At 42.8% G+C, this 12,130-nt stretch overlaps 1 protein-coding gene across 2 annotated transcripts in view; it reads left to right on the top strand.

Annotated features, from left to right (window-relative positions):
• Positions 1 to 12,130, top strand: part of magi3a (membrane associated guanylate kinase, WW and PDZ domain containing 3a) — a 129,746-nt gene that overhangs the window by 92,440 nt on the left and 25,176 nt on the right. For both annotated transcript variants that reach the window (XM_072367855.1, XM_072367854.1), the window contains exons 4-8: positions 4,558 to 4,764; positions 7,513 to 7,675; positions 8,444 to 8,523; positions 9,090 to 9,147; positions 11,254 to 11,360. In XM_072367855.1, coding sequence (XP_072223956.1) covers positions 4,558 to 4,764; positions 7,513 to 7,675; positions 8,444 to 8,523; positions 9,090 to 9,147; positions 11,254 to 11,360 — 615 coding nt within the window. The remainder of the gene's footprint in view (positions 1 to 4,557; positions 4,765 to 7,512; positions 7,676 to 8,443; positions 8,524 to 9,089; positions 9,148 to 11,253; positions 11,361 to 12,130) is intronic.

The raw sequence follows: 12,130 nt of genomic DNA, 5'->3' as shown, positions 1-12,130 counted from the left end.
TTGTGATCTCCAGTATCGCAGAGATTTAAAGTCTTGCTGTCACAATTTTACTTGCATTCTCACAAGCCTGAGATGAGCTATGTTGGCAGCTGTTGACCTAAACAGATGGCATGACATCCATTCATGCACATATTGTATAAACACATTCTTTCCCACCAATCGACACAAAGCCCCTGTGGTGCAGATTTCAGCTCGCGGTCTGTCTGGACCTCGCAGCATTCCAACGGGAGTCTAAAGAAAAAAAAAAAGGAGCTCCCTCTGACATGAAAATACTTCTTACTGGCAGCAGAGCCATCCTGCTACATGAGTGAATGACTGTGCAATTCACTGTCAGTGCCAAGCAAGTGTTCACTCAGGCTGTTAAAATGAAATGGACTTTACACTGTTCACCCATCACTCACCACCCACCCACCAAGAGCGTCAGTGTTAAAGCAGCATGCTGACATGGTGAGCCCTGTGTGTGCGCAGCTTCTACGTCTAATAACACTGCCACTTGTCATTTTGCTAAACAAAACAATGAAAGACTGCTCCTGATTCCTGTTTTCCTGGCAATCTATAAAAATGAGGGATGCCTAAAGACTTACACAGTTCTAGCCTCATAAACAGATTGAAACCTACTAACAAGTCAACATTTTGTGTGCTTGTGCATTTATATTGTCATGTAGATTAAATGTGGGCGTCTTAAAGCAGGTAGGGGAATACCGAGGTTTGGATATTTGATCTTCCATTTGTGGACCGCTCGTGCGAGGAACAGTTATCCTCTTAATGTAACAGTCAGTCCTGTAATATTTGCTCTTATTTTTTGCTTGTTATTGAGTTTATGTCAGAAAACAGCATGTTGAGTGGGTTGAGTCAGTGCCTGTATCAACAAGTGTCTATTTTTGTCAGACACATGGTCATGGGGAGCTATTTGCATGGTTGCTCACAGCCTGTTTTTTTTTTTTTTTTTCAAAAAAATTGAGCACACCATTCATCCAAGGCAAAATTGGAAATAGCTATACTGACATAATCTGGGTTACTAAAGGTTGACCAGATCCTGTTGAAAGGGGGACTAATTTGCCAGCATTCATCTGGATACTAAAGGTCTTTGTCTATGATAATGAGACACTAGACATGTGTTAATGAGGCAGAAATATGTCAGGAACAGGTTAGATCAGTGTTTTCTCCTGTCATCTTGCTCTCATGAAGAAAAGTTAACATTCCTAATGAGGGAAACAGCAGCAGTAGTGCCCATGTTACTCAGTGTTGATGTGAATTACAGTGTACAACAGAAGTGAGGAACCCCCTGGGAAATTTTAGTTGACTCAGTCCTCTTCAGCATAGAGGATGCCAGCATGTGCAGCATGTGCATGCCAGCAGATTCAAGTCAGACCAGAGGTTGCACTAGACTTTTTCGTTGTCCATGATTTTGACTGACAGGGTCATAAAAATCCTGTGACAATCTATTTTTATCCATCGCTTTAATTTTAAAAATGATAATGATAAAATAATAATGACATATTCAATTTAATTTTCATTCATTTTTATGTGATGTGCCATCACACACCACACTGGAGACTGGAATTACAAGCGCCACTTGGTCATGCATCAAGAGAGACAATAGCTAATTAATATGCTAACTCGCCACCAAGTGGTCAGGGGTGTAAATTGCAATCTGTCAAAATGACAGATGGCCTTCAGATTTTTTCACCGTCACCGTTTTAAAAAAACGTTCAGTGACGGAAAATATTTGGTTAATGTGACCCCTGAGTCAGACTGACCCTAACCACCATCCATTTTTAATAGGTAGGTGTTTCTGAACATTTTGCTACCATTTTTCTGTCTCACTTGCTAGTGTTTTGGTGCCTCTCCTGTATGCACAACATGTGCAGAAGAGCAAGCAGGGGTTTGTATTTTCGCAGATGTCCGCAGACATTGGTGCTTTGCTGCAGTCATAAGTGGTACTGTGGCTAGTACTACAGCTCCTAATTAATTGATCTCAGATGATTCTGTATGGTTTCCCATCTTTCCGAAGACTGTAATTCTGATGTGTTCCCGATGTGGAGCAGTGGTGCAGACAGACAATAGGTGCCAAACTGAGAATGCTCTGGTTTTCAATGGACATTTTTAGCATGTTCGTGCAAGTAGGTTGGTGGTTTCTAACTTGCATGTCCATGATAACATTTATTAATTGTGTTGTACTGAGTTTCAAATATTTAAGTTGTATTCAGCCTCAATATTTGTTTTTGATCACTTCCAGGAGTAAATACATCCCTTAGCAAGTTAAATATAATGCAGAAGTTGAGACGTGTGAAAACTTTGAATCATTTGAGAGTCAAGTGATATTGCATAAGGGTGTTCTCACTTTTGTTGTATACTGTGTGTCTAGATTGTAAGTGTATGCGTGAGCAGTGGTTTGGTCAACAAACAGACAATATTGGTGGACAATATTTGTCTTTCTTCTAATTTTGCTAAAATCACGAATACCAGTCAACTGGTGTTCTGTTCATCCCAGGCTCGGGGTTTGCTAATGGTCTATCTCAACCCCGAGACCATCGGGTCCCAAGTTAACAGCACACACTGACCAGCAATGCACTTGGTTTATGTCTGAATAGGGACTTGTATTGTAAGCCAACCTGTTATATCACATCTTTTTAACCTTGTCTAGCTTCTACAAAGCACTTTACACGTGTCTATTGTTCACCCATTCTCACAGACACTCACACAACACTACAGTTTTATTTATATATGTACTCTAAAGTCTACAGCACCTTATCTTTACAGCCACACACAGCTGAACATATCACAGATAGTGCGGCGGTCAGTCTTGCCTGAGCATACTTCAAACTGGGATCAAACTGCCAGCCTTCTGGCTGGAAGATGATGACTCTGTCTATTAGTAGAATTAGGAATTTAGGTAAAGCTGCACATGATCTGTAAATTCTACACTACAGAATGAATAGAATACCAGAATTGATTGTTCAAGCTTGAGGATTCTACCTCTGTCACAGGATAAGATGTGCCAGCAAACATTCAGACGGCTTGTAAATGAGCATGGCTACAAAACAATAAATCCTATAAAAACACGTCACAACCTGTCCTTTATGTGAAGCTAAAAACAGTCGTTCTAGTCCTTGGAGTGCTTGTTTGTTTTTGCGTTTAATCTGTGCTGGACAAAGTTGCACATTCTTTTCAAAGGCTGCTTTTCATAAAGTGGCTCATTAGTGCAGTGTAAGTAAAACGCGATCCATCTCACTGCATTTCCTTGTTGTGGCCTTCATTTCCCAGTTCGCCACTAATAGGCGCCCACAGACGCTACATGTATCTGTTTGTTTGAGCTTCACGAGCTGTGAACAGAGCAGATTATAATTTATAATTAAACTCCCTTATTCTCAATTGTCATTAAGCTTCCTGTTAATTACCTGTTAAGTCTGATATAATCCTTGGATACTCGGATTAATGTGAGTGCTTTATTCAATAATGGTGCATTGTTTAGCATGTAAAGTCATAACATAATAGATTTTATCATGTTTGTCTTGCTTTATGGATCACATTTGATGGGCGCTCAGATTTACTTTTGGTTAAATAAGAGAAATCAAAAAACGCCAAAAAAGGAGCCCATTTCTCATTTTGCCTTGTTTTGAACTTTTTTTCCAGTTTCCGGAGATTTCTCTCTGTTAGAGTGTGGCCCTTCTCATGTTTCTCCTCTTTCTGCTCCCTCATGGGCCCTACACAAACACCGGAGGGCAACATATTACCAGAGACAGACAACAACCAGTGTGTTGTGTTTGTACTATACTTTCTCACCTCTTGTGCTTTTAAGTTTTCATTTTCTATCTCGTCTTATCCTCCTGTGCATTGAGAGAAGGCGGTGAGCGGTAAAATATGTCAATCCCCGCTCCTGTAGTTGGGAAAAGACAAACACTCGCTGGATGGAGTAAGACTTGTTTGCTGCCTCGGACTCCAACATGACAGCAAAGCAAGCTGTGGGACTTGAAGTGGCAATCTAGTGCCTGGAGAACCATCTTGTCTTAAACGCAGTCGTGATACTCCAGAAACGCAGAGACTGAATGGGACTAAAACATTCAAACAGCTGCATGAGATTTAGTTTGGGAAACCTTTCTTGCTCAAAGCTCCCTTTTTCACAAATGGGAAGTGGATGTTACACACTCTTTCGAGATGGCTGTTTGGCCTGATTGGGCAAATGTAACGAAGACTATGTTGTGTTTTCCCTTTAACCAGAATATTGTTCTAAAATCTGGGAGTTATGACAGCAGCAACCTTGCCCTCATTTTCTTCCATTTATTGCAGCTCTGACAGATAAGATTTGTCGCTGAGAGCTGAACTCCCCGCTAATATTCAGGCTCCATTGTGCTGCGTGTCATGTGATACGGGTTCTTCTTTATCTGGTGTCAACAAAGTGAGGTTTTATGTGTGGCCGTCTCTTTCCACACTGCAGTGCAACATAGTGCCAAAATATTTGTATATGTAACTCATTTTTAAAGAAAAGTTCATGCCACATATTAGCTAAACCATACTGTTCATCTTACTGTTTGTGCCTCCGTCTGTTCATTCTAGGTAACTACTATGGGACCCCTAAACCCCCTGCAGAGCCCAGCCCCGTACAACCGGACTTGGTGGACCAGGTTCTGTTCGATGAGGAATTTGACACAGAGGTCCAGCGTAAACGAACGACCTCAGTCAGTAAGATGGACAGAAAGGACAGCGCTGCTCCAGAGGAGGAAGAGGAGGAGGAGAGACCTCCAATGGTCAATGGTGTTGGAGGTGAGACATGCCACAGTCTTTCTCTTTCCACTGCCTTATAAAGTTATTATAGGAAGTTTGCTATTATATCATGTTTTACTACAGTTTCTGTAAGTTTGAAGCATTGTATTTATTTTTTTTGCTTGATTTACATATTTATATATATATGTCCCCCCATCATTATTATATCTCTCTCAGAATGCTAAACATCAGGGGCCTCATGTACAAAGACTTGCGTGGATTTCCTACTGAAACATGGCGTACGCTCAAACCCAAATGCCCTCCCATGCACAAAAATATCCGGATGTATGAATCTGTGCATACGCATGGATCCAAGCACATTTCCCAATCAACGTGGAACTGAGCACACATGTCAGAGTATCCGACTCCTCCCTGTCTACGCCCCTACTTAAATATGCAAATCCTATTTAAATGAGCCCTGCACCTGCGATTCCCCTCTCTGCACGATAAGAAAATAAAGAAAAAAGTATGAGTAAGACGGGAAAAATGCTGTGGGGTCTGAGAAGCGCCCACAAGCAGAGGTGAAAAAGAAGTGGTTGGATATTAAGGTGGATGTGAAGTGGAGACTGGCTGCCCACTGCCAAAGTGTGGCCAAAACAGGGGGGGTTGAACAGAAACTCGGCACAACTATGGGTGACACTTCTCTCTCAGGGGTGGTGGGAGCACATGTGGGTGACTCTGATTACCCCCAAAGTAAATACCTATGTATTTGTGTAACTCACAACAAACGTGTTCATATAGTCGGTGGGGCGAAAAGGTGAGGCTGATTAAGACATTTCACACTCTTTACGCACAGGGTTATTAACATTTGCACACAGAGACAATAAGGGGCTTGTTAGAAAGATCTCAAGATATAGTTTAACCAGCAAAAAACAGCAAGTTACTAACTTTAACCACCAATTATGCTGTGAAGATGGGATAGAAATTGGGGGCGCACATGCTCAGTGCACGTCACAGGGAATAATATTAGGACAATTGCATGAATAAAGTTACTCACCGAGAAGCCACCCATCGCCACAGTGCCAGCTTGTAGTTTGTTCCCAACAATGCTGTTACTCAGAATGTATGAATCATGCGTTGAACCAGGCCACCTCTCCACAATGTTGGTTGGTTGCATTTACGCATCACATATGATCTGTACATTGATCAAATGAAAATGTTTCCTTTTGACATATACAAATTCATCATGTGATGGCGCTGTTAGAGCAATGTGTGTGCAGTCTGACAATTTGATATACCTGCTCAGATGCAGATAATTCCGTCCCACTCGGCTGGCATGGATTGGCTCAGGGTTGACTGGCACAGTCCCAATCGGTTGGCCAGTCCTTTGGTCACCCTTTGTACATGAGGCCCCAGGACATTTTTCTCTTCTTTCTTCTCTTTAAACAAACATTCTCAGGATGAGTTGTTTTGCATGCAAGGTCAACTCCAAATCAGTTATGACGAGATGTTGCCAAAGAGCATGTGAGCTCAGTTGGAATAATCCCTCGGATAGATAGGTAGTCTTTGTCCTTGGCTGAATCTTGCACGAGGATCTGAGTGAATGGTTCTCCATTTGAAAGCAGTAAGAAAACCTGAAAGTGCTGGAAAACACTACAAAATAAAAAGAACGGTATCATGGATTGTATGTAAATTGATAGCAATCCATTGAAAATCCTTTTTTTCTTGTATGGCTTGAGAAATTGGCCTCTTGGTCGTCCCAGATGAGCAAGTATGGACAAAATGATCAAGATTTTATTTTTAGTGCTTTCGGCAAAATTTTGTGATCAAATACCATGCAGAAGTTTGACAAACTGCTCTGTAGTAAGACTCTTTCTTATTCATAGTCGAGAAGACATAGAAACAACAAAGTGGTTTAAATGAAAAAATAGAAAGAGAAAAGAGAAAGAGACACATCGTCACACATATCATCTTCCTTTGGCTTTTGGGAGCAAAGCCAAAGGAAAAAAAAACAAAAAAACAGAAAACACTCAGATGTAGCGGGATGTCACTTCTAACTCTTGAGCTCTGCATTGCATGTGTCAGTGGTTCAGAATGGTAAAGCCACCAAAAGGGGTGGCGACAGACATATTTTCTGAGACTGATAGCTGCTGTCTGCTAAAGCAGGCATTTGTATGTTGGAGATGTTTTCAAATGTTATTAGTCCAGAAGAATCTCTTGGGTTCTGCAATGAAAAAAGGCCCCAGTTTCGGGACAAAAGGGTCCTTACTTTATGCAGTCATCATCTGTCACTCTCTGTCCCTGCCACTCACTTTACCCTGCCAAACACAGAGAGTGTTCAGTGTCGTCGTGAAGCTGGGTCACACAGAGTTAGACGGAAACTTGGAGATAAGAGCCTCATGCAGACCAGCACAAACACACATATCAAGATTAGGCAAATGCCCACACGCAGCAGTGTGATGTGCTGCCGGACTGAAGCTCTCTCTGGCCTTGCCTTGGAGGCAGTTCGTAATACATTGTAGCTGACATGCAAATCCTATGGTTCCAGCGCTTTCGTCCTCTTCCTGGAACCTCTGTGTGTGTCTCTCTCTCTACCCCGTTTTCTCCTGTTGACATAGCCGTCCACACAACGTACAGGGCTAGAGCAGCTCGAGCAGCAGCAGCAGGGAGAAATGCAGAGGAGCTCCAATGGTGCCACAATCTTACCTCCTCTCTCCTTCTCCATCTATCATCTCCCAAACCCCTACTCCCAACCCATTCCTGTTACCGTCTCCATTCCCACGTCCCTGTCTTCATGTCGGGCTGCAGAGCACAAGGACAAGGCAGACTGGAGGAGGACGGTGCCCAGCTACAACCAGTCAGCGGGGACCATGGATATGCGCGTTTGGAACCCACAAGACGAAAGTCAGGATCCGTTGCCGAAAAACTGGGAGATGGCCTATACAGAGACCGGCATGGTCTATTTCATAGAGTAAGTAATATTTCTGTCACTCCTTGCCTTCTTTGTAGAACTCTCATTACACCCGATTACATCAGCAGTGTGTTAACACCACTCCCTGTCCTCCCAGCTTTTCTTCCATCTCCTTTTTTTCCCCTCATTGCAAGCCAAAGAGTGTTCAAAGTTTTGGCGATGACTTCTCACTGCTCCTCATCCAGAGCATTCCTCTGCACTGTACCAAGGAAGGTGCAAGACGTGGAAGTTATCTGTATTCTCTGCAAACGGCAGCTGCATTTTTCTCAATTAAGTTTTCTTTCTTCCCTTTTATTTCCCTTGTGTTTGATGTGGGGTTTGTTGGCTGGTGCTAAAAGCAGCAGGCCTGCATTGTTTACCAGGCCCATCGGTGTGGCAAGCAGTCAATTCTGAGCAGCCGAGAGAGCCAGGTGCTTCTGTTTGCTGCTAAATCAATAGCTCATTCTGCCAGCGAGAGAAACAGCAGGCTAAACGGAGCTCTCCACCCTTGACCTGCTCTCTCAGTGCTTCTCTTTATGATCTCTGCAATTACTCTCTTTCCTTTTCGTTTTCTTTCTCACTCTTTCTTTCTCTTCCTTGTACCTCAAACCCTCTAAAGCATCTTTGATATGCCATTTGATCCCTAAAGATTAAATATTTACCACAATTCTGTTCTCAAGGAGCTGTGTTGGTTTCAGTGGGATGGTAAAAGAGCTCTCTGACTGCAGAACTGTCACTCTTTAATGTCTCTAATGTACATAAATCCACGTTTTCTTCTTTGTTTTATAGTCACAACAACAAAACCACTACCTGGCTGGACCCCCGCCTTGCCAAGAAAGCTAAGCCTCCTGAGAAATGCGAGGAAGGAGGTGAGGCTTACACACTGACATTCTCTCCTTTCTACCCACACTAGGGGGGGGGGTGCTCAATGACAGACGGAAGCTGAACAGCTCAGTGGTCCCGGTCCAAGTCATGCTGGTGACACAGCAAAACCCCACTCCCCCTCCCTTAATAGCTTCACGGGCACATGCAGAGAGCTCATCAGTGTGGCATTTCTCGGAAAGCAATTTTCTCTAGCCCCTCTTGCGTAAAGATCTTCTCTGCGCTGCATGCGATGTGTCACACAGCAGCAGAAAGTAGCGGCATTGCACACGTGCACACCACTGGAGAGTGAGAGAGGTTGTTATTTTACAGAAAGCCTGTGTAACAACTCGCAGCCTCCCGTCCTCTCTTCTGCCTCCATAGTGTTTATTAAATCCTAAATGCATAGATACAAATAAAAACAGGCCTTCTGTTATGTGGGTGTAGCTAAGCAGGCTGTGAAGCTGCCAGTCAAAGTACCACACCTCACTGCATGTGTACAGTTGTCCATGTAGCTCCTCAGCAGTATCATAAGTGATCTATTTGCTTTCTCTCTGTCTGTTCCTCCTCACAGAGCTGCCCTACGGCTGGGAGAAGATTGAGGACCCCCAGTTTGGTACCTACTATGTAGAGTAAGTAAACTTCTCCTTGTGCTTGGGGATACACAGAGTACTGTGGCTGCTGTGAATCAAGGTAGAAGAAGATGAAATAATGGAGCATCTGTGGGGATTCTCTGAATCTGTGTGTCCGATTTCACTCAAACTCCTTGATTAGCATGACTTCTGTAGTAATAGCAGAATTATCTGCAGATTGAAGCCATCGCACTGAATTCCACAGGTACTGAAGTTTTAGATGTGGTCTTCAACCTGTGGGCCATGTGACAGTATCATGTCCAAGCCATTGTCCAAGCTGTAGTTTCCCACAGGCCTACAGAAAGAAATTATGTGAGCACAAACAACAGACATTGAAGGTCGGGGGGAGAGATTGTAAACAATAGCACAGTGTTTCATTTTAGACTCATTACTGCAGTCAAAGAGGGAGAGATGTGCAGTCGGGGGTGGGAGGAGTCATCATCATGCCTGTATGTGCAGGAGGGTCATTGAAAGGCTTCCTCTTCTCTGTCACTGTCTATTTGTCTGGTTTTTTTTTTCTTTTGGCTTGTGAATGAACGACCAAGTGCCGCAAAGTGACACAAAGTCTCATCATTTCCACAAAACATGAGGTCTGGCAATCAAGGAGTGAGAAAGCGAGACAGAGCGAGAAAGGAAATGAAAGGAAGGGGGGTGTTTATCTCCTCAGACTTAATGGGGTGGGTATCTCTGTGTGCGTGAGGCGTGAGTCATACACAGCAGGAGAGCAGAGTGCGTTGTGTTCAATGCGCGCACACACACACATGCACAGTATATAGCATCATCATCTCAACATGTGGCTGATTCACTGTGCAGCATCAGTGCGTTTTGTCTTCCCCCATTGCTGTCATGACCCGGATTTACGTCTATTAAAGCTCATTATGCAGATGAGCCATCTCTTCCCTTAACCACCATGAAGAGACATTTCTCTGGGAAGCTGCAAATGTTTGATCCCACAGGTGTGACTGTGAATCATTTAATGTTTTTAGAATGAAGCTGGTGTCAAGTCCCTAATAGGCTCAGAGGTTTGGAAAGAAGGCCATCTCTCAGCATTAAATAGGAAAAAGAGATGACATTTACATCATTCTACTGTTTTTTTTAATCTTTTGATCCTGGGATTGCGATGTCTCGAGTAGATATTTATCCCATCACAAGGACCACCACATCAAGCAGTCACAGCTGCTAAGTGCTGCTCATAGGGAATATCTTGGATTTCTCTCTGTGCAATGCTCCCTGAGATTACTTTTTGTTGTGTATAGGCACTATACATATATATAATATATATGAACCGTCACCTCGCAACAAGAGGGTATCTAGTTGGAATCCCAGCTGGGGACTTTCTGTGTGGAGTTGGTATGTTCTCCCTGTGTATGTGTGGGTTCTCTCAGGTTACTTCGGCTTCCTCCCAGCATTCAAAAACATGCATGTTAGTTTGATCAATGACTCTAAATTGTCTCTAGGAGTGAGCAGGTGTGAGCATGCATGGTTGTGTGTTTCGTCTGTCTCTATGTTGCCCTGTGACAGACTGACGACCCGTCCAGGGTGTACCCTGCCTCATGCCCAATAACAGCTGGGATAGGCTCAAGCTCATCATAACAGATATAATAAAGTGCCAGAAAGTACAAGTAGACAAAAGTCCTGCTGCACAATATCCAAAACAAATTTGCAAAGAAATAATCATAATCTTGCCCAATAATTGTTCATGCAGCAAAAACTGCTTGCACAGATGCATTTGGGTTTGTGGTTTACATGCATTTCACATGTTAAAAGATGTGCACAGGTAATCTTCCACAGTCTTTGCAGTCAAATCAAAGCTTTGCATGACAGTCAAAGAGCAGGATCTACAGTGTAGAGCAGCTCTATTCAGTGAGGCCAAATGGTGAAATGAGAATAATGAGATTTTTAAAAAAAGCATAAACTCTGTGAAATCAACTGACAGTGAGGTGCATGGGAAAATAAGAGAAGCTGTTAAATGTGTGATGAACAAATTGCCAACAGAAACGTGTGAAAAAGTGTGAAAATATATTCGCTGTGCATATTCAAGCTTTATGTAACACCCTGTTCTATCTACAATTATTGTTAACTGATGTTTTTATCCTCTGTGTGCAGCCATATCAACCAGAAGACCCAGTTTGAAAATCCAGTGATGGAAGCAAAGAGAAAGCTGAGCGTGGACACACCCATTGCAGCACAGCCGCAGGCAGCTGCACCCTCAGGTAAATGCACCAAAACCCAGGCCCTCTGGAACAGCAGCTGTGTTATCCTCAGTGGGTCACAAGTAAGGAAGATTGTGCAATAGGTTGAGGTCAGTTCTGTTACTTTTAATGTGTACTTTACCACCCCAATTCCAAAAAAAGTTGGGATGTGGTGTAAAATAAAAAAAGGATAGATGGGCAGGATTTGCAAATCTCATAAACCAAAATTCTATCCATCAATAAAAAAAAAGAAAAAACATCAAATGTTGAAAGTGAGACATTTTATTATTTACTGAAAAATATCAGCTCATCTTGAATTTGATGGCAGAAACACATCTCAAAAAAGTATGGACATGGCCATGTTTACCACTGTGTGGCATTCCTTCTTCTTTTAACAACGACACCTAAATATCCTCATGAGCCACATGATTTCAACTGTCAAACTGTCTGGACCGCAGACAGGTCAATCCAGGACCTGAACTCTTCTATTATGAAGCCATGCTGTTGTAATAGATGCAGTATGCAGGTTAGCACTGTCGTGCTGAAATATGCAAGGCCTTCCCTTGCAAAAAATGTCATCTGAATGGAAGCACAAGTTGCTCTAAAACCAGTATATATCTTTCAGAGATGATGAGGCCTTCGCACATGTTCAAGTTAGCAGTTCTATCTATAGGCACTTATACACTAAAGCATCTTCGTATCATAAGAATTGCTTGCTTTTGAGCTGAGTGCTGACGACAAGCTGGATGGTTTCTCTCCTCTTTAGTCTGGAGGATGCAGCATCCAAAAAA

This window comes from Leuresthes tenuis, unplaced genomic scaffold (assembly GCF_036924035.1).
Source record: "Leuresthes tenuis unplaced genomic scaffold, fLeuTen1.0.hap1 SCAF_16, whole genome shotgun sequence".
Taxonomy (NCBI): domain Eukaryota; kingdom Metazoa; phylum Chordata; class Actinopteri; order Atheriniformes; family Atherinopsidae; genus Leuresthes; species Leuresthes tenuis.
This window is presented reverse-complemented; position numbering and strand designations above follow the sequence as displayed.